Genomic DNA, 23,536 nt, shown 5'->3' with positions numbered 1-23,536 from the left:
TTATTTACTGATGCCAAAAATATTTTTTAAATACAGAGGTAATCAATCAGAAGGGAGCCCATTCAATAGAATAGCTGTTAGAGAACATAATATCATGTATTAACCAAGATTGGCTTTCTTTCAATAATATACACATACACTAAAAAGCAAATGAGCAAGATTCATTCATTCAATGATTAAACATTTTGCTTCCATTACCTGAAAGTCTACACATGATTAACTTTATTCATAACATGAAAACTTTACTGTTTTTCAGTATCACATGACTCAATGTCTTAGTTACGATAGAGTAGATACCCTCATCTTTCTAAAAACTAGCAACTCCAAGTATTTGATATTACAGATTTCTCTTTTGTCCTTGCTATTGAAAAGCATTGCTTTGGGTGCTTAAAAAATAATCACATTCATTTAAAGAAGTTTTAAAATATTATTACATATGCAGGCCAGGGCCCTGCTGCCAAATGCCCATCAAACAGTTGCTATGGAAATCAGAATAGTCTTGATCATTTCCTGTATTCACTGTAGGAATGTCTTAGACATCCTTTTCTTTAAAGTTATTTCTAACCTGTGAAGGCAGCCTGCAAGCTGCCAGCTTCTTGCTTCCTGGACTGCATATTCTTATGTTCCTTCCCTTGAGTGTGGGGAAGACTTAGAGAATCACTTCTAACAAGTAGAACACACAAAAATAGATTTTGAATACCAGCCTCTAAAAAGGCCTTCAGTCTCTGTCCTGGAATCTCATTCTCTCTTGTTCATGCTCTCATTTGTACAGAGGGAAGCCATTGCTACATCCTGAAATTCTGTATGGAATGAACCATGTGGCAAGTAAAACCAGGAAGCTCTCTGGTCAACAAAGGACAGAGAACCAACTGAAACCTGAACTGGGGTAATTTTCCTTCCATTCAGACATAAGTAATTAGAAGCCTGTGAGGAAAACCACTGAGTTTCTTAGAAAACTCATAAAATTTCAATGTGGTGGCTCATGGTTCTAAAGCAGGACCTGTAATTAGCAATTTATCTCAGGATAATGTGACAGAGTGTGTTATAGGTACCCATGAGTAAATGTCTTTACAGTGATGGTCTGATTTCTTCAGGAGCAAAAAGCCTGATCTTTTATTATTCACTAATGTTTCATGTGATCCCGCTATAACTTGAGGAGAACATGGGAGTCTGTGCGTGTGTGTGTTTCAATTGTCCTGTCTTGGCAGACATTCTTGAGTATCAAGGGCACACACTATTTGTATTCTCTTTTTCTTGGGAAAATCTCCATTGGTGCTTCTACTTTATGTGTAGGTTTAATTGTTTACTATGAATGACAAATGTACCTGTGGTAGTTTGAATAGGGATGGTCCCCTTAGATTCATGTGGGTAAATGCTTGGCCCATTAGGAATTGCACTTTTAGGAGGTGTGGTCTTGTTGGGGGGAAGTATTGTGGAGGCAGACTCTAACTTTTTATATCCTCAAGCTACACCCAGTGTGACTTAGAGTCACTATTGCAGCCTGTGGATCAAAATGTAGAACTCTCAGCCTCCTCTCCAGCACCATGTCTGCCTGTCTGCCATCATGCTTCCTGTCATGAAAACAGTGGACTAAACCTCTGAAACTATAAGTCAACCCCAAACTTCAGGCTGGATTACAGAGCAATTGTGATACAAACTGTATGATATTGGTACAGAGATTAGGCAGGCAGATCAATGTAATAGAATTAAAGACCCAAAAATGAACCCCCATACCTACAGACAATTGATCTTTGACAAAGGATCTAAAACCATCCAGTGAGAAAAAGACAGCATTTTAAACAAATGGTACTGGTTCAATTGGCAGTCAGCATGTAGAAGAACACAAATTGATCCATTCTTATCTCTTTGTACAAAGCTCAAGTCAAAGTGGATCAAGGACCTCCACATAAAACCAAATACAATGAACTTAACCAAAAAAAGTGAGGAAGTACCTAAAGCACATGGGCACAGGGAAATTTTTCCTGAAGAGAACACCAATGGCTTATGCTCTAAGAGCAAGAATCGATAAATGAGACCTCATAAAATTGTAAAGTTTCTGTAAGACAAAACACCATCATTAGGACAAACCAGCAACCAACAGACTGGGAGTAGATCTTTACCAATCCTACATCTGATAGAGAGCTAATCTCCTATATATACAAAGAACTGAAGAAGTTAGACTCTAGAGAATCAAATAACCCTATTAAAATTGGGGTACAGAGGTAAACAAAGAACTCTCAACTGAGGAATATCGAATGGCTGAGAAGCACTTAAAGAAATGTTCCACATTCCTAGTCATCAGGGAAATGCAAATCCAAACAACTCTAAGATTCCACCTCACACCAGTCAGAATGGCTAAGATCAAAGACTCAGGTGACAGCAGATGCTAGTGAGTATGTGGAGAAAGAGGGATACTCCTCCATTGTTGGTGGGATGGAAAATTGGTACAACTACTCTGGAAGTCAGTCTAGTGGTTCCTCAGAATATTGGACATAGCTATATTAACTCCTGAATCCAGCTATACCACTCCTGGGCACATACCCAAGAGATGCCCTAACATATAACAAGAACACATGCTCCATTATGTTCATAGGATCCTTGTTTATTATAGTCAGAATCCGTAAAGAAACCCAGATGTCCTTCAACAGAGGAATGGATACAGAAAATGTGGTACATTTACACAAAGGAGTAATATTCAACTATTAGAAACAATGGCTTCCAGTAATACAGATATAGCTGAGCATGCTTGCACCTGACCATCAGACTGAACATGGGGACCCCCAATGAAGGTGCTAAAGAAAGGACTGAAGTAGTTGAAAGGGGTTGCAACCTCATGAAGAGAACAACATTATCTATCAACCAAACTCTTCAAAACTCCAACCATTGAACATACATTCAGAGACCTATGACTTCATTTGCATATATAACTGAAGATAGCAGTGTCTGACATCAATGTGAGAAGAGGCCTTTGGCCCAGGGAGGGCATGTTTTCCCAAAGTAGGAGAATGACAAGGCAAAGGGGTGGAGAGGGTGACTAGGAGTGAGTGCACCTTCCTGGAGACAAGTGGAAGTGGAGGGGGAGGGGAACAAGGTGGGGGAAGGGGATTACATTTCAAATGTAAATACAGAGTATCTAATTTAAAAAAACAATGGCTTTATGAAATTTTTAGGAAAATGGATGGAACTAGAAAATATTCTGAATGAGGTAACTCAATCACAAAAGAACACACATTGTATGCTCTCACTGATACTTGGATATTAGCTCAAAAACTCTGAATACCCAAACAAGATACAGTCCACAGACCACATGGAGTTCTAGAAGATAGAAGACCAAAGTGTAAATGCTTGTATCCTTCTTAGAAGGGGGAACAAAATAGTCATAGGAGGAAATATGAAGACAAAGTGTGGTACCCCACCAGAGACTGCCCTACCTGGGGATCCATTCCATATACAGACACCAAACTCAGACAATATTGAGGATACCAAGAAGTACATGCTGACAGGAGACTAGTATAGTTGTCTCTTGAGAGGCTCTGCCAGAGCCTGACAAATACAGAGGCAGATGCTCAGAGTCAATCAGTGGACTGAGAATGAGGTCCCTAATGGGGGAGTTATAGAAAGACTGATGAGGTTGAAGGAGTTTGCAATGCCAATAAGAACCACATTAATATCAACCAACCAGACCAACCCTCTCAGAGCTCCGAGGGACAAAACCACCATCCAAAGAGTACACATGGAGGGACCGATGTCTCCAGATGCATATGTAGCAGAGGATGGCCTTGTAGGGTATCCATGGGAGGAGAGGCCCTTGGTCCTGTAAAGGCTTGATGCACTAGTATAGGGGAATGCCAGGGTGGGGAGGTAGGAAGTGATGGGTGTGTAGGGGGATACCCTCATAGAAACAGGGGGAGGGGAGATGGGATAGGAGTTTCTGGTGGGGAAACCGGAAAAGGGGATAACATTTGAAATATAATTATAAAAAAATATCCAATAAAACAAATAAATGCCACAGTCATGATGCTTCTGCACAGCAGTGGAAACCTTAAGAAAGTACCTATTACTCAAAATGGGGTTGGATTTTATTATTCCTGCTATCACTCTAGATCCCACCAACTAATATAATCATGCTAACTCAAAGCTGGGTAGATGACAGAAATTTTCACTTAGAAGAGCAGTTCTCACTCCACCCGTGGGTCACTGGGCTTTTGGGATGGCATATCAGATATTCACATTGTGATTCATAACAGTACTAAATTATACTCATGCCATGGCAGTAAAGTAATTTTATGGTTGGGGATCACCACAACATGAGACACTGTAGGATCAACAGCATTGGGAAGGTTGGGAATCACTGGCTTAGAGCCTTCCATTCAGAGTTATAAAGTTATATTTAAGGATGGTAGGTTTTTTAGTTTTTAAAACCTCTCAATCCATTTCTTTGAATTTGGCACAATAAAAAAAGAATCCATTATTCCTAAACTTAATAGAGAAGACATTTTAATGTCAAAATAGTCAACTAAAGGGAATGGTACACAATTAATTTCCAAGGAAGAAACACTGTTCTCCAAGAATGAAGATCGTAGCATTAAATAAAATAAATCAAGGGCCCCAAATTTGATGATTAGTATTCAAATTATCAACCTGATAAGATCTAGAATCCCCTGAGAAGAGAGTCTTAATAAAGAAATTGTCTACACTGGGGTGGTTTATAAGCATGACTAGGGGAGATTGATTTTGTTAATTGATGTGGAAAGACTATGTCCACAGTGGGTGGCACCACTTCCTAGGCAAGGGTGTCTCAACTGTATAAGAAAAGAGAAAGCAAGCAGGCCTGCACGCATTCATTTCTCTTTGCTCTTAACTATGAGTATAATGAACTTAGCTGCTTCAAGTTCTCAGCTGCCACAATTGCCTCTTCACTAGGATACACTCTATCAAATCAACCTGTGAGTCCTGAGGTACAAAATATCCTAGGATTTTGTAACAGCACTAGAAGTGAAAGGAGACCATCAGATAAAACTGAGTTGCTACAAGGGAAATAAAAGTTTAAGAGTCATTACAAAGAGCAAACTACTAATATAGGAAGAGTGGTCCATATCAAAGGATACAGGGTCCCTATCCAACAGATTTCTTGAATTTTATTCTATGTGGATTGGTATTTCTCCCGGGAACTGGAATTACAGACAGTTGTGAACTACTATGTGTGCTGGGAATTGAATCCAGGTCCTCTGGAAGAGCATCCAGTGCTCTTTAACCACTGAGGCATCTTTCAAGCCCTCCAACATTTTTTTTTTTTTTTTTTTTTTTTTTTTTTTGCATTTCAGAAACCATTCATCAAATGATTACAAACAAAATTCTACTAGCAAAAGATGTAAAGGGAGAAGAAAAGAAAGCAATAAATTACATTTTCTAAAAAGAACTAGCAGTGAATATTTACAATTTTTTTCTCAGTACATACTTTGTGGGATGCACCATTTATACACAAAGAATAAAATAAGGTAGAGCTATCAGAGGATTTTTCCAGTGAAAGAAATGGACTTATAAATAAAACACTAGCAATTTAAGTGTAGTTGTTTGTATGAGAACATAGAATAATATTTAATTTGGTAGAGAGGTAGTCTCCAAGAGGACTGAGGTATAAGCTTAAAATTGGAAGGCGAGTGAGATTTAGATAGAGAAATGTTGTAAGAGAAAGAAAATCACAGGCATTTCAAAGTCTTTTCTACAATTCAGCCATTCTGAACAATTTATGGGGAAAATTGAGAACTCCTGCAGATGTTAATTTTACAGTTTGGCAATGTCGTTTATGAAAAGTAGCAAAATGTCCATCCACCCTCCAAATCCTAAAGCCAGGCTCTTACTAGGGGGATAATTCACTCAGGCAGACTTGGCCATACAGTATTTTCCTTTTGTTTTGCTTAGTGTGTACTATATAGGATACGCCAATAAATTGTAATTCTGCTTAAGTCAACCAGAGTAGGTTCCTCTTACTTACAACCAAATCTCCTGACAACTCAGGGTGTAAATATTTTAGCAGGAAAGATTTAGAAATGTACATTTTACAACAACCGATAGAGCTACTGACGTTATAATGAATGGTAGAGTGGCTATTCTAGAATCAGGGGACTGAGACCTGAGAGATGATTATCCTCACTAGAGAATAGAACAGCCTCGCTATTTCTAATGGTAGTACCTGGCAAGCCTGTGGCTTCGACAAATGTATCAGAACAGGGTCAAAAGAATGGCACATGATGAACAATGCCTTAGGAACTAGAGAGTGATTCCAGGAAAAAAAAAAAAAAAAGTAGAGGGCCTTTTATCCTGGGTGCCATTTGTTCCCTAGATTACTGAACAGGATTTTATACCTCCTGGGACAAACATTATAATGCATGTTTGTTCTTGTGGGATGCTAGAACAAAGGGATAGAACCCAGTCTTGTCAGTGTACTGTGAACCGGGGTATGGCTGTCTGTCTTACTTTTTTCATACTTTTCCCAGTTGCGATCTTTATAGTACTTGCCAGGCAACAGCGTTTGAATTGGTCTATCCTCAGAAAGTTCTGGGAAGAAGCTGCTCTGTTAATATTTTGTATGTGTTTACTGACACTTATTTTTTTTTTTTTTCTGAACTCAATCTTCCTTAGAAGGTTCGTGTATAAAAAGTACACTAAAACTAAAGCAAGATTGTCTACAGTAGACTGGGTGTAGTCCACCCTATACCTTCAGATCCTCAGATTTCAGGTACAGCAGACAAAATCTATATAGATCGGCTAGAAAGCTGACAACACGCTGAAGTAGAAGTTGTAGATACTCTATCTGTACCGAGAGTTAGAATGGTAGAAAAAGGTAATTTGTTGTTGTTGTTGTTCCTGTGTTAATCCTGAGACTTAAGGGAGAAAGAGAGATTCTAACATTTGAGCCAAATTTAAAACAATCATTATTAAATATTAAACAATGACCAAAAGATGGACTGGGTCAGGACCATTCCCTTGAATTTCTCAGCTGGAAAGATCTTGAACGATTTGCTGCAGGGCTCTACAAGAGCAAGCCAATAGGCCACAGTACTTTCCCATGAGGCTTTGTTATTTTCCAAGAACTACAACTCCCAGCATTCTAGAAAGCTACCTGACTTCTTGGGTAGGTGGGGCTTGCAAGTTAATTTAGGGCCTTATACATTCCCATGGAATTTCTTTACTGGCCAGCTTCTGACTATATACATTTGTTGCATAAATGTTTAGTCATATGTGAATTCTACCGCAAAAAGCATAGGAAGAAGTAAAGAATAAACCTAAATGACATAGAGGAAAGGAGCAAGTGGAAATAGAGCAAACAAGAAGTAAACATGAAAAAAGGTCACAAATGTCTTAGAAGAAAAAATTCTGGTCTATCCCTCTGAGAGTGGTAGATTAGACTTAATCTAAATTTAGACAATCTCACTGCATTCAAATTAAATCTTTCTCTTTTAGGGTGTTTTCTCTCACTAAGAAAATGTGAATAAGATATTTGGAGATGATGAATCTGGACTCCAAAACAATGACAAAAAAATGAGGTCACCTCTTTTTGTTTCTCCTAAATGGAAATTAGAGCCTTTGGGAAACCTCTGCCCTTTGACCACTCTTATACAGTGATATGTCTTCATTCCTGAAATAAAAAGTGACTGTAAGAATTGCATTTATGACAGACAACTTAGGCCCCAAATCCTCCAGCAAAAAAAAAAAAAAAAGAGAGAGAGAGATAATGAAAAGTTTTGTATACAACACCAATAAAAAGTAGGTTGGTACTAACAATTTTAAAACATTTTAAAGACTAGAAAATTAACTAAAACTATTATCTTTACCCAAACTATTTAATCAGATGTTAGACTTTATGGATCTAGCATATCATATATGAGAATATCCAAGCCAATATATTTTAAACAAAAATATAACATGAAATAACCTGAGTTAGCTACTCAATAGAAATTATTGATCTGTTAAATTAATAGTTTGTATAACAAAGATACAACACAACAATCATTTAAGAAACAGAGCTCCTACTTATAAAAGTAGTCCCTAGAAATCAAAGATATTTGTCTGACTTAATGCTATCAACCCTATAGGAAATTCTTTCCAATTGTAAAATGTGATTATTTTGTATAACAAAAAAATTTAAACAAGTATAAGTATTTATATAACATTTTATTATTGAGATTTTTAATAAATGTAATATTCTGTAAGATTCTCAAAAATCTATCAAATGTTGCTAGAGTATACCCATGTTATAAAAAGAATAAGATAGATCCAAATCATATTTCTTTATCACATTAATATTGGCCAATGTCATATAATACTTAACTGATATTTATTAAACTATTTACTATTCAATGCTGCATTATTTTATCTTTTAAAAAACAAAGACAAGTAAACCAATAAAAACCGACATTTTGCAGAAGAAATCATGTTGGCCTATAAATCAATGAAATTAAATTTTTCACTAAGGTTATGCCATAGCAAAAGCTTTTCACAAATCATTAATATCTGAGCAGAAGTATCATGTCAACACAAATGTATTTTTAGCTTGAGATTAGAAAATACTAAAATCCATTTTATAGTATATAGAGACCTTTCCAGGAATAAAATCTAAACTGCCCAGTATATACAAAAATTATGAAAAAAAATTTCTGTCTCCTTTTCTCTGACATCATTTTATGCATTTGTACCAAGATCTTTGAGATGAAATTGTACTCAGTAACTTTCTCTACTTATCTACAAAGCTATTTTTATTAGAGCCAAAGCCAATACTACTTAAAGAGTATAAAATATGAAGAGCCAAGTTTGGGGGACATTGATTATTTGTTTAGTTTTGTGATTTTTATTTGTTTGTTGGATTTTTAGCATATCCACCTAGCCATTTCTATTTTGTTGTTGAATGCTTTTTATTATTTATTTATTTATTTTGCTATATCTACAAATCATATATACTTTTTGTCCCGAGGCAGTATTAATGCCTCTTATATTCTTGCAACAGTTAAGATTACTTTTTCCAAAATACTCAAGTGTTCCTTTCTCATTCAAATACTGTTAGATATGTTGTTCATAAACAATAGTGACTCCCTCACCCCAAACTAAAGACTGCATCTTGGGACCTTAAGATCAACCAGCAAGAGGAACTTGAATTTGTTCCTTATCTTCCTCAAGGTGGAATTTGGGAAAGAGTTCCCAGCTAAGCCTAGAACCCACACAGAGCATGACAGTGAACTATGGAGTCCTGCTTCAAAGTTTACCATCGTTCATTCAATGATGAAGAATCTACATGATTCAAGTGCAACTTGGGTTTCATTGCACCTTAATTGTCATCTCAATTGGTTAAAGTGGCATATAGTTCCTTTTACAAGATGATTTAAGATGTTGAATAAAACATTCTGGGTGAGCTTTTGGAGGTGAACTTGCACATCATCTGGGTCAAACTTCTTTCCAATAAGGAATCAATTCCCTACTGTAACCAATAGGAAGTAGTTCGGCCAGCTTCTCTTTAATCCCTTCTAAATTCTTATAAACTTGGGGCCAACCATCCATATGGTGTAGTCAATATCCAGGATCAAGTTTATTCAGTGTCCTCACTCCTCCACAACAGATACACCAGTGTCTTATAAAAACAACCCAACTTTTATCAAATCCCCTGGAACCCAAATGAGAATTGGAAAATAAGTGCTATTAACTGCCAACCACCTCTCCAACCCTAATAGTCAAATTTCCTCCAATAGCTAACTTCAATGTGTTGGGAAAACATGTTCATTATTTTAAGTAGTTTCTAAAAATCAACATTAATCTTTGATTTGTTATATATCAAATGAAGACCTTGCACTCCTGTTCATCTAGTTTCTCTTTTCTGAGTGCTGGGACCGCAGACATGTGCCTTTCTGCCACGCCTTATGAATTTCAGAGTGTCCAATCAGGTATGTACTATTAGAACTAGCATGAGGCTCTAACTCTAAATTATAACTTTTAAATGAATGTAAAATTCCTCTTAAAATTTCCTTCATGCATGCATGTTTTCAGGATCATAGGTCTAAGTGTGTGTGATATTCAAAAGTGTGTGTGTGTGTGTGTGTGTGTGTGTGTGTGTGTGTGTGTGTGATATGAAAATAGGAGTGTATATGTTGGGGGAGAGGCAAATGGAAGCCAGAAACTGACATCAAGCATCTTTCTCAATTCCTTGCTGACTTAAGACAGGATTTCTCAAGGAACCTGAAGCTCGCTAATTTAACTAGACCGCATGGTCAGAGGTAAAGGGACCTATATGCCTCCAATCATAAGCACCTATCATCACAACCTGAGCTCTAGGATTACAGGGGAGCTTTGCTCTGCTTTGATCATTGCATGGGTTCTCCGCTGGAATCCATCTCCTCATCCATGTGTGGCAGGTGCTCTACCAATGGAGTCATCATCTCCCCAACCCAGTGCTTAGCTTAATATTACTTTTCTTCTATTTGCTCATCTTTGGTTGCTTGTATTTTCATTGATTTTTATGGGCATAAAGAAGTGAGTGATTATTAATTATTTTCATCTTTATAATTCCTAGGTATCTCCTTTTATGTTCAATAGACCTACCTACTAATTACTATGACTAATGGCCCCTATGTCGATTTCTATAGCAACAGGCCAGATTATTGCATCTGGAGATAATATGGAGTTGTGAAACCACCACACAGACACGAACAATTTTAGTGTGTTTCTTTCATTGATGTTGCCTTTTTACTTTGTAGAACACTCATTTTGAAAGATTTCCTTAGAGTTTCTCCCCCTGAAAGATAATAAACACTCAAAGGACTTGCATAGCTTTCGTTCAATTTTAACAGCATTTCAAAACATTACTACTGTGCTAATAACTACATGACAAGAATTAATTAAAACTAAATAGGGATATTTTTCTGAAAGTCTTTTGTAAGTTAATTAAATTATTCCAACTGCATTAGAGAGGTAAAATATTTAAAGAATGCTGTGGTGAAGCCTTTTACATGTACAGTAAAATCTTCCTTTATTCACCAATAATTTATCTGCTGGGTTTTGTGTTGCTCTAGGCAGAAATCTGTAAGATACTAACACTCTCACTAGTGAGTTATATAAGTTTCACCCAGGATTTCAGCTAACAATTTGAATAGTTGTCATGGAAACTGGAAGAGAGACAAAGGGTGGCTCTGGGAAAAAAAAATAGTCAAAAGTCTTGCAGTCAAGTATTCTAGTAAAAGAGATTTTTATCTGGAAGCAATTTGCTGATACAGTCCAGCTTTACCCTTGGTGATTCGAAGGTGACCTGGGAATGAAATAATGCTTCCTCACTAGGAAACCCACCCACTCCTCCTTTGCTTCCTTAACATTCTAGGGTACCTGGAAAGTTTTAGATATTGAAGTCAGTGGCTCCCTTCTGTCAGCTCTTTCTTCCTTCTGGAATCGCATGTAAGAATAGCTCCAGAAACTGAAAGTTCTCATATATGGGACAGAGCTATGGGGCATTGATTCTCCGGAAATGAAGACTCCCTAGTACCCAATGAAAATGTGAGAGCGAAGAGCAGACAAGATAACCACCACAGCTACAGAGAGAAGTTCCCACGAGGGAAATCAAGATGGGCTTACACTGACAGCTTTAGTTCAGGGTTTTCATCTGAATATCCCTATCCTGACAAAACTTCAAAAGAAGTAGATTTAATCCACTTTCTGATGAAATATTCAATGATAAAAATTAACCTAAAGAAATGAAACATTAACATTATGGCATACGATACAAAACTATCTTACAAACACATCGAAGACAAAAAAAAATTGTCTATTATAAGCAATGAAAAGTCCTTACAAGAGCAGAGAAGGATCCCATAATTAGGAAGTTAATTTTTCATAAGTACATGGGTACTTCCAAATTTTATAAGTGAATCTGAAACATCTCTTTTATTATATCTAATTCTTTTAGAATACTTTATTGCAATACTTCTTACGTAATTCATCTTGTGTAGCATGGTATTTAATCATGGAATTCATAAGGAAGTATCATAGTAGACGCCATAAAAAGAACTTCTAAATCAAGAAAATTCCAAATGTCTAATTCGAAATTCTCTGTCAGTATGTTCTTCTGGTTTTACATAAAGACAACAGGAATAATTGGAAGGATGGGGGTGGGGATTTATGTAATGGCTATAATGCTTTCCTAACATGCACAAAACCCCAAGTACCATCACCAGCATTGCATAGGCCCAGGATTCGGATGCTCCTGTGATATTAGCCCTAAGAAAATGGAAATAGGAGCGTGAGAAATCAGAGTCATCTTTGCATTCATAGTGACTAGAGGGATCACCTAAGACCCCTCTTCAAAAAAAGAAACTAACAAGAGAGACAATCAGTAAGAAATGTAAAAAGAAACCACCAGCCAAGCATTCAAATAAAACTGTCAAACATTAGAAAAATATCTGTTATTTTGTGAAAGGCATTCAATTTAGGACAATTTCCCGGTATTCATAAATAATTTCCATCTAAAAGAACACAAATGTTTCTTCTACGGTTTCTACAAAGAGAATAGGTTTTTACATTGGGGGCAGGGGTTCTTTTGTTTTGTTTTTTGTTTTGTTTTATAAGAAATGCTCCACTATTACATGAATCACATTACCATGCAATTCTGTCCTCTGTAGCCAGGATTGGGAACAGTAAGCTTTCCGCAAAACATGTCATTTTCCTTTATGGCACATGAGTTCAGAGAGGAGTAAGACAGAGGGTGAGGAAGTGGAGGGAACTTTAAACCCTGGAAGAACTGTGTTATAATTGTGAGTGTACACTGATTGCTGAGAATGTAATGATTGTTCTGCCATTTTCCCTATGTTCTGGCAATGTTGGTTGATAATTCTGATGGAAAACTACTACATTGTTATAATCCCCCCTCGAACTCATTTTTCCCTTGTAACCTGAAAAGAGACATTCTACACTGCATTCTGTCACAGAACTTGAAGGATTCAGAATTGATTTTCCTCAAAGCAGGGCATCTCTCAAGCAAGCTAATCTGGCTATGGTGACAAATGCTTTGGGTCTCTTGGGCCCGGGCTCATTACCTTCAGTGGAGCTCTGCCACACAGTCATCATTATGGGTTGTCTATTGACTGGTTGACTCAAGCTGTCTTGGGCTTTTTAACACCCAATGCCTAGCACGTTGTGAGGGAAGACTAGGCCAAGACAGATCATTGCCCTGCTAACCTGAGATGTTGTAGGTAACACTTTCCATTTTTTTTTCTTTTTACCATCTCTAGTTCTGTTTCTTTCCTTTTCTACCTAAGGAGATTCACTGGTAAAGCTGATGATCCGGGTATTTTTCTTTCTCTGTATTACCACAATGTTCTGAGATGTTACTAGAACTCTACTTGAGCACCGCCAGCCTTGTAGAATAGAAACAACCCGATGATTATGTACAATTTCAGAACTGAGAACAAGCTGACATCCTAAAAAGCCTGTATAAGTGGACCGGGAACACTCAATATACAAAGAGATGCATTTTACACTAATACCATGGCTATTTTATGCAAACACAAATGAGGAAAGCAAGATCCTAAATGGACTTGGAAACCAAAGAGTCCAGGAAAGTAGGAAACCTGGGAGAGAGGGGTGAGACCTGCTTTAAGGCTAGCACAGTAATTTCTACACCTTTCATCCAAAATTGCATTTCCAGCAAACTCTTGTCGCTTACAAATTTACAATTCCACTGGTTCTTGAGATTATGGTAGATATTGAGTATGAAGAATTGAAGTAAGTTTAGCTTGAGCAACAATTTATAGCTTTGTTCTTCTGTGAGTCAGACAAGTTCTTTTCCTTCTCGCCACAGGCTTTCTCCATTCTCTCTCTCAATCAGAAATTTACTAAGTACTGAGGTTGTACTTACTGCCCAGTTATAAACTTGTAGCCTTCTAGAAGTACATTACAATGTCATGCAATCAAGCAACAAATTCTACATCTTTTCTTTTGTGTTGCCTTTGATGACTTCTGAAGCATTTCAGCTCACATGCCTTATTACAATTTATATTTCAAGAACACATACTTCCATGTTCAAAATTTGATTCACATCCTAATGGTAAAATGTCTTTCTCTTCTTCCTAGTCTCTCTCCTCCCTTTGCACCAAATCACACACAGATATATGATAATGTTTTCTGGGACACATATTTCATGGGACATCAGGACAGTTCAACATTTTGGTAGAATTTATGAGATCTTGGTATGCTCATTAACTAACCAAAGACCCTCAGTCAAAAGTCATAAATATAATAGTTATTCCCAGGAAAAAAGTCCTATATCCTACAAGGACCACAAAATATTGTTTTAAAATTACTACTATAACTATTTCCAAAAAGCAAGATTTCTTAACGCAGATGAATTCTTCAATGTTTGCACTGTGAATAAATGTTTCCTGATAACGCTTGAGCTTTTTTTTTCTTTTAACTACAATTGCAGACTCATCATGAGAGACTTTAGTTTCTCATTTCTGTGTTAACAGTATCATGAGTCTGACAGTGTCTCTGCTTGACTCATGCAGAGACTTTTCCAAACAAGTGCCTGCTGTAGAATTCAGAGCAGCTAAGAAGGCTGAAAATACCAGGTGAGTCCATGCTTTTAAATCTGTGTGTTCTTCCCATGGCTATGGCTTTAATGCTGTGAAAGTGGAGGGCTTTAAAGCACATAACATGAGCTTAAATGTATCATAAAGGTATTAGATTATTCCTGCAGTTATTTTGAGAAATAGAATACTGGGATCAAGTTTTTGAAAGCTCCAGATTTTTGTGTTTTGGGGCGTTGTTATTTTCCTTTATTTTTATCCACTCTTTTTTTTTTTTCACTATCTTGATTTAAAAAAAAAAACAAAAAAAACAAAAAGAGTATCTGCATTGATAAGTGGATATTAGCTAAAAGGAAGCTTGGAATACCCATGATACAACTGACAGACCACATGAAACCCAAGAATAAAGATGATCATACCACAGTAGGAATGCTAGACTCAGAAAGGGGAAGAAAATAATCTCTGGGAAGTAGAGGGAGAGAGGGAACGAGGAGGGAGAGAAGAATGGGGGGGGGGAGAAGGAATGGTCAGTTCAGATATGGGAGAATATAAGGAAGAAGTACAGAGGGTCAAGAATTTGAAAGGAGGTATGTCACAGTGGGGGAGGGGGAGCTGGGAGTATCCAGTAGAAAAGTTCCAGATGCCAGGACCCAACATGGAAGATATTAACCAAAATACCCAACAAAGAGGAGATAGAACCTGAATAGACCCTATCCAGTGGATAGACACAGCCCCCAGTTGAGGGATGGGGCCACCCACCCACCTTAAAACTATTAATCCAGAATTTCTCCTGTCAAAAGAAAATGTAGGGGCAAAGAGTGGAGCAGAGACCGAAGGAAAAGCCATCCAGAGACTGCTGCACCTAGGGATCCATACCATTTGTAGTCTCCAAACCAAGACACTATTGATGATGCAAAGAAGTGCTTACAAGAACCTGGGATAGCTGTCCCCTGAGAGGCTCTACCAGAGTCTGATAAATACAGATGCAGATGCTTGCAGCCAACCATTGGGAAAAGCACAGGCACCTCAATGGAGGAGTTAGGGCAAGGATTGTAGGAGCTGAAGGGGTTTGCAACCCAATAGGAAGAACAACAATATCAACCAACCAGACCCCCCAGAGTCCCAGGAACTAAACCACCAACCAAAGAGTGCACATAGAGGGACCCATGTCTCTAGCTGCTCCATGTAGCAGAGGATGGCCTTACTGGGCATCACTGGGAGGCGAGCCCCTTGGTCCTGAGGAGGCCAGAGAACCCAGAGTAGTGGAATGCTAAAGTGCTGAGGCTGAAGTAGATGGGTAGGTGTGGTAGCACTCTCATAGGGGTGGGGGAGGGGGAGAGGGCTTGTGGAGGAGAAATTGGGAAAGGGGATAATATCTGAAATGTAAATGAATAAAATAACCAGTAAAAATTTTTTTTTAAAAATGTCTTTTTTGAAAATGCAAGGGTAGCTGTGTTCATCCAAAGAGAGAATGAGCCAGGAAACCAAAAGGGATATGTTTCTTCAAATAAATAGAATAGACCGCTTGTACATTCTTTAAGTAACCATAATATCAAAAGTCTCTTGATTATGTGTTGATGTATAGTCAACCTTTTTCCTACTAAAAGAGAAGTAGTGTACAGTCAAGTTATGATTCCTAATACAAAAGGCCACCCATATAAAGGAAGAAAACATCTATGGACAAATAAAGAAGACAATTTTATTGGTATGATAATCCATATATAAGAAGAGGAACTATTTTATTTAAATTATATAAAGATTTTGAAATAACATGTTGTTTGATGTATGACACAAAATGTAAGTGGGGGCATAAAGGGCAAATGTTGAGATCAGAGAGCACCACATGGTGAGCTCAGCAATGAAAGCAAAACTCAAATGTTTAAGACTCTGAAGGAATCAATCAGTGGGTGGACCCATCCTTCAGTTGGAGACTATGTTTGTCTACTGGAGGTGGTCTCTACAGGTTCTAACTCCCCTTTGTTGCAGATTTTGGCCAAAGAAAAGACAGGGACAAAAAAATGGAACAGAGACAGAAGGAAAGGCCATCCACGAACCTCCTCACCCAGAGATCCATCCCATCTGCACATACCAATCCCAGGCATTACTGCTGATTTCAAGAAGTGCTTGCTGACAGGAGTCTGGTATGGCTGGTTTCTGAGAGGTTCCACCAGCACCCAACCAACACAGATTCAGATGCTCTCAGCCAACCATCAGACTGAGCCTGGGGAACCCAATGAAGACCGAGGGGAAGGACTGAAGAAGCTAATGGAGACTGCAACCCCATAGAAAGAACAATATCAACATACCGGACCACCCAGAGCTCCCAGAGACTAAACCACCAACGGAAGGGTACACATGGAAGATCCATGGTTCCAGATACTTATGTAGCAGAGGATGGCATTGTCTGACATCAATGAGACGGGAGGCCCTCGGTCTTCTGAAGGTTTGATGCCCCGGCATAGGGGAAGCTAGGGTGGTAAGGTGGGAGTGGGTCAGTCAGTGGAGGAGCACCCTCATAGAGCCAAAAGGGAGGGAGATCAGGATGGGATGGAATTGTGGAGGGGTAACCTGGAAAAGGGCTATCATTTGAAATGTAAATGAATTAAATGTTAATGGGGAAAAAAGAAATATCAACAAGGGGGACAAAGACACTGAAGAAAATTAATGCAGTGACATTTCTTGGCTCCCTTTTATTTCTACCCAGCACAACTTAGATTTTTATAAGATTTTTATTGTTGGCGTGGGGTTTTGCTTTGTTCCCTTTTGGTTTGTGTTTTTTGTTTACTAGAGACCACCTGTTGCTGTGTGCTTCAGAGTAGCCTGGAACTCACTAAATAGACTGGCTTGATCTTCTTTCCTTTCCTTTCAAAGTGCTATGGTCAGACATGTACCACCATGTGTAAGAACTCATTCTGAATACATTTAAACTGATACATGCCAAATGTTTGAGAATCTTTACTTCCATATCCACTGTTACTTTAGAAGTGAATCTTACATTTCATCTTTTCTTAAAGTGGCTTGAACCCTTGTCCACAAAATGGCCACACTCAGCATATATCCTGGGTATTCTACATGGATAAGCATGTATGGAGTCCCAAAAATAAATCAACAAGGTTAAGTCCACTATATAATTTGTCAGAAAACTTTGGAAGGAATTCTTTAGTATTTGACCTCAGATTTATTTGTAAAACTATTTTTGATAATTTTTCTCCATATTTATTTTGCTGTATCATATCTTATCTATTTTTCTCTCAAAGTTTCTAATTCATCTTTTTTCAATCCAAATACCATAACTTTCAGGATTTCTTTTTACACTTCTCATTTTCTTTCCTCTGCTTAATGCCTCCTTAAGAAAAAAAAAAAAAAAAAAGAAAGAAAGAAAAATTGTAGTTTGCTTTAAAAACCCAACATAGCCTTTTTTAAAAAATTTCTTTGCTCTTCTTCAGTTATGGACCAGAAAGCATATGATTCTCTATCTGTTGGCACTTGGCATTATACCCATTCTATTTTACATAGTGTAGCTTTCACAGCAGAGTTTTTCAATTTTTTAATTATGCACATCCCGTAGAAGGTAGGGCAAGAATAGAGAAGGGAGAAGAAGTCCTGTATGCTACACTCTTCATTCTGATGAAAGGGACTACACAGAAGTAGGAAGAAAAGGGCAGGAAAAGCATGGACACCCCTTTGCTGCTTCCCCAAGCAGGTAATAGTTACATATTGATCGGAAGGGGGAGTGATGTTAGCCTGAATTTCTTTGAAAGAAATCTATTCTGTACTTCTTTCAACTTGTTATGTCCCACAATATGCACTGCCTCTGACTATGAAAAGTAAGTCCTATGTATACTCATAATGTAATGGTAATAACTGTGATTCTGAAAATAGGCTTCCTACAGTATGCTGTATCATCTGCCTCTCACAGGATGACCATGGCCTTTGATGCCAACTCCATGTGTGTGCACTTAAGGACAGACAGGCGCTACAAGTAAGATCCTGTCTCAGATTGATATACAGATGGTCAACAGTTACACACTAATCTTTGATAAATAGGAATGCGTACATTTTCCAGCTTCTGAATTTTATTCTGAAAGAAGTCATATTGAGAAACTTGATTATAGCTACCTATCTGAAATATATTTCGAAGTTTATTAATAGCAGAATCACTGCTTATAGCCTTTAACTCTGCAACTCGTTTTCTAAAAGTTTCCAAAAGCTAGCCTGACAAGATATGCCTACATGTGCAACAGAGCCATGGGTATTACGGGGCTAAGCAACCACTTTGGATTAGACTTAAAAGACCTAAAAGCCCATTTCAAAAAAAAAAAAAAAATCTATGTCTGGGACTTTAAATCTAACCAACACCATGTGACCCTAAGGGGTAATCTATGACTATTATTATGCTAAATACAGTCTATATACTAGGGATTAGTGCTTCTCTATAGCATCTAAAGAGAAGCATCTTTGTGCACAGGGTGCTAGATAACATGGAAATTGAAAACTCATCAACACAAACAATAAGTGATTGTAGAATGCCAAGTTCTAAATAACCCTCTTCCCTGAGGGGAAGAGACCATAGTGGAAGAGTGTGTGGACAGATGCTAAGAGCCACATATTGAAGGAAACTGTTTCCAAAAAGAGTCTCCTGGTCTGATGTGCTCAATCCATGCATACACACACTCACAACAGCTACAGTTTCCTATGTAAGACTTGTACAAAATCAAACCAATACACATCTTACCATGTATCAGGGAGGAGCTTACAAGGTCTCAAGGAAAAAGCTATTGACCATTGATGCCTGCCAAAGAAGAAAGACCATATCATCAGGAGTGTGACCCCTGTTATCGAGTTGTTCACACTTCAATACATAGTCTATATTTATTATTTGGATTCTGGGATCCATTTAAAAAAGAGAAGAAATAATGAAGTTGGGAAGAGATGTAGGCAAATGTATGGAAGGAGTTGGGAAAACTGGGTGGATGGACATTGCTAAAATATATTTTTAGGTGTAAAATTTTCAAAGAATAAGACTATCATATTAATTTTTTATAAAAGGAAAAAGAAAAATAATTAAAACCCATCATTAAGTGTTTGATAGAAGAATGAACATCAAGGAAGGGCTTATAACTGACTTGTTTACTTCAGGCTTCTATTCTGGGCCTTACCAGGAGTCTCCACCATTAGAAACCTAAGCGAGTTAAAATAAAATGAAGCAAAAACCCAAAGCAATCAGTAGTCTTTCATTCTATCACCTCACTTGGCAACTGACAAACCACATACATGTGGCAAATTTCTATTTCAGTCTTTCTAATGTGAAGACTCCCTCAGCTTAAAAGACCAGAATCTGAATGCCATCATTACATTTTGCTATCTGCAAAGCTCCAACTCAAGAACTGTGCCAGTGAGTTAAAAAAACAAACAAACAAAAAACCAACAACAACCACCAAAAAAAATCAAAACATGGCACGAAGCCCTCCTAACTGTTTAAGAAACTGTATGATTCTCTGTCAAGCTTCATGCGTACCTATCACCAGCCAAAAGATTCCTCTTGCACACACCTGAAAGTCTAAACACACCAAAGACAGAGGGTTCTCTGTAGACATGGTCATTCTCAGTTTCAAGACTGTTCTCAGCAAAAGCTAGCTCAGGAAAATTCTGTGCATTCTATCTGTCTAAAAGGAACATGTTTCTAAAATAAAGACCAAGAATCTAGGAGACTGAATTCATCAGCCAAACAAAATTCAAGAGAATTATGTTATTCTTTACCATAGAATTTTCCCCACTGATTCTTTTAAAAGTTTAAGTGTGTTCTATCGTTCCCCTCTACGACAAACAGCAGACAATTTCTGGGAAGTAGATTACACCTACATTATGCTACCGCAATGCAACCATTACTGATGCAGTTTGGATTACTAAGAAAGAAATTTTTCTATGCACCACTCAGAATTCTGCAGAATTTTAATTTAGATTTTAACTCACATATGCTACAACATTGAACATCTCCATTTTTCTTTTCTAAGAATTTGGCATATTTTGCATTAACTGGAGGAGAACCAAAACTTAACCTGACAGAGCAGGGGCAGGAGCAGTAGACTGACTCACCCATTATTGATACCCAACAATGTCTGAGAGGGAAACTCCGCATTAATCCGTCGATGACAAATTTTCTTCAGCTGTGATCTCACCTGCTAATCACATTCTTCACAAATTATAAAAAGGATGGGGCCGTTACATGGAAGAAGTGCTTAGATTTCTAAATCTAAAAATGTTGAGGAGAGGAGAGGGCAGAGGAGGAGAGGAGAGAAGAGGGGAGGGGTGGGGATGGGAGGGGAGGAGAGGAGAGGAGGAGAGGGGATGGGAGGGGAAGGGAGGAGAAGGGAAGGGAGGTACTGAAATGTTACCTCTGCTTGTGTGCAAATCATTCCCCATTTTCATTCAAGGGTTGGAATCCTGGCCTTTGAGGGAAGGATAGCTTGGCAGTTTCTGAGGATAAGCTGGCTTACTGTGTGATCTCCTATGTACACACACTTCTCCAAAGGGGGATTTTCAATGCACCTGCATCGTCTATATTCAAAGTGATCTTAGCTTGGCTTTATAGACAAATCCCTTCATGTAGGAGTTTAGTAGAATCAGATACTAATACCTGCTTCAGCACTGAGGCATATGAGTCCCAAATGTGATGGGTTTGGGTTCTATTTCCTCTTTTGTCCCTAAAGTGATCTTTCTAAAGTCTATGTAGCTAAAGCAGATCCTTCTGCCAGTAACCTCATTTGGCCATCTCTGTCATTGGCTCCATATTTCTCTTTTATGGAACCATCATCTACTCGGTTGCTCACTGCCTACAGGGAATTATGTGTATTGGAAAATCTAGGGAAAATGGCTCAGAATTTGGTTGAACCTTGTCCTTCACAGTGGCTTAAAAAAAATAAAATAAAGACCTCAGTATGACATAGGTATGACACATTCTCTCAATTATCCATCTCCAAACACAAGTCAGACTGAATTCTCTTCTAATGTAGGACTAAAGCCAAGTATAGAAAGGTGATTTACTTGCAAGGAGTTTAGAGGAGTTGTTTTGCTGTATGATGGAGACTGTAATATGGCATTTTCTCACACTATTAACGTTTTACTTCTCCAAACTGGCGAAGGATAACCAGAACTGGGGAATCTGACCACTTGTTCTCAGTTGCCTTGGGACTGAATACTTGCGGTAAAATGTATTCAGTCGGGCGATGGTTCAGTGAACCTAGAGCCACGGCATGAGATCCAGACTTCATATTTCCCAAACCCATATAAAGAGAGTGAAGGGTGACATCCATAAACCAGTACTGAGGAGGCAGATGCGGGGTCTCCGAAGCCTATTGTCCATGCGGGCTAGAGATGCACGGCTTCCAGGTTCAGTCTCGGGCTCTGTCTCAAAATATCAGGTGGAAAAATGGTATGGCACTGTTGGCCTTTAATGCTGTTCTTATATAGTGACACCTCATTTCTCCAGGCGGTTTGAGAGCTCTTCAATGTCTTAAACAGTCTCTCTGGCCCTTAAGATCTTGAGAATGACTATTATGTGGGTGATTATTTCGTTGAAATACAATGGGCAGCCCAGGAATGCAACAATGTCACGTCTACTTCTGCCTCCTTTGCTTTTTCCAGGCTGCTCCTGGCTGCTTTCCTTCTTCTCCGTGACCTTCTGCTTTCCCCATTCATTTCAAGATTTCCACGGTTTTGTTACAGATGTGCCTGACTTACATCATTCGCTTTCAGCTTGACCGGATATTGTTGGAGACGGACAGTGTCCTGTTTCTGTGATTTGGCTACTGAACAGCTCACTTCCTGAAGCTGTGGGTCCTTCCCTTTGCTCATGCTGATCTATCATACTTTGGTACATCAACATATACTTGGTGATACCTTGATTTGGTTTTAGAAACACAGATGTGTGAGGATGCAATTCATGCCTAGTCATTTACCATTCATTGTTGCTGTTGCTTTATTTCATTGTTGTCCTGTTGGGTTATGTGTCCTGGTCTGTTCTGCCACAGGGCATGGCGGCTTGGGGAGGCAGAATGTGAGTTCTCCAGGGGCAGGTGTTGGGCAGTAGGGAAGCACTGAGGCACCAGTCCGGGGTAGAAAAGCATATTCTGAAATGTGGGGAGTCTGGAGCTGGTTTGGAGGTCCCCGGGCCTGCGACGGGCTAGGTTCATGGGGTTCTCAGGCTCTTGGACATCGAGGTGCCTCTGGGAATTACAGAAGGACAGAGAACAGAGGCGGGGACTTCAGGCTGGGGGAAAGGGGGAGCTCCAGCTTGTCGCAGCAGTGGTAGTCCTTGTCTTGATGGCAGCAGGCTTGGTAGCCATGCGGCTGTAAGCCCAGAGAGGTGAAGACCTTCTCCATAGCTCCCCATGGAAGATCTCGGTGGAAAGAGACAGTCCATGGCTCCAGTTTATTAATTGTCATGGCGTAAAATGATGTGTAAAGCCATACCTCACTTCTCAGGGTGGGCCTGAGATCAAATACCATTTGTAGGAAGGAATGTCTGGGAAGGGAAGCTTATTGGCCATGTCCTCTGAACCTCAAGGTACCTCATTAGCATGGAGAACTCTATTTTGAGCCTTTTTGATTGTGGTCACCGTCTTTTTTTTCTATTGTCTTGGTCTGAGATGTTGGGGATGCCTCATACACGTGTGGAAGGGCTTGGGGTGCTGCCCTTATGTGACTGATATCCACAAATCTCTATGGGGGGAAAGGTGTGCTGTAGCTATGTTGCCTGGCCCTGGTGCTGGAAGTTCTTACCATCCCTTCAGGGTCTCTGGAGCTTCTGGCCATTATCTTAACCTTATCAGGCTTCTTCTTCAGGGACCACCACACTGTATCATCCCATCGGTATTCTGTTTTAACTTTTAATAATTACTAATGATATGGCTTGCTGCTTGGTACAGCAGTCATTGGTATCGACAGACAACACAGGTACCTAGATATAAATACATGAG

The 23,536-nt window shown here is 38.7% G+C and overlaps 1 protein-coding gene across 1 annotated transcript in view; it reads right to left on the bottom strand.

Annotated features, from left to right (window-relative positions):
- Positions 1-22,412, bottom strand: part of NGRN (neugrin, neurite outgrowth associated) — a gene marked incomplete at its 5' end in the record, with an annotated part of 130,351 nt that extends 107,939 nt beyond the window's left edge. Inside the window, 1 exon segment of the mRNA XM_080935372.1 lies at positions 22,299-22,412. Coding sequence (XP_080791498.1) covers positions 22,299-22,412 — 114 coding nt within the window.
- Positions 22,413-23,536: the final 1,124 nt, after the last annotated feature.

This window comes from Micromys minutus, assembly GCF_963924665.1.
Source record: "Micromys minutus genome assembly, chromosome: 22".
Taxonomy (NCBI): domain Eukaryota; kingdom Metazoa; phylum Chordata; class Mammalia; order Rodentia; family Muridae; genus Micromys; species Micromys minutus.
Note: the sequence above shows the minus strand (reverse complement) of the source record. Positions and strands in the feature narration are given on the sequence as shown.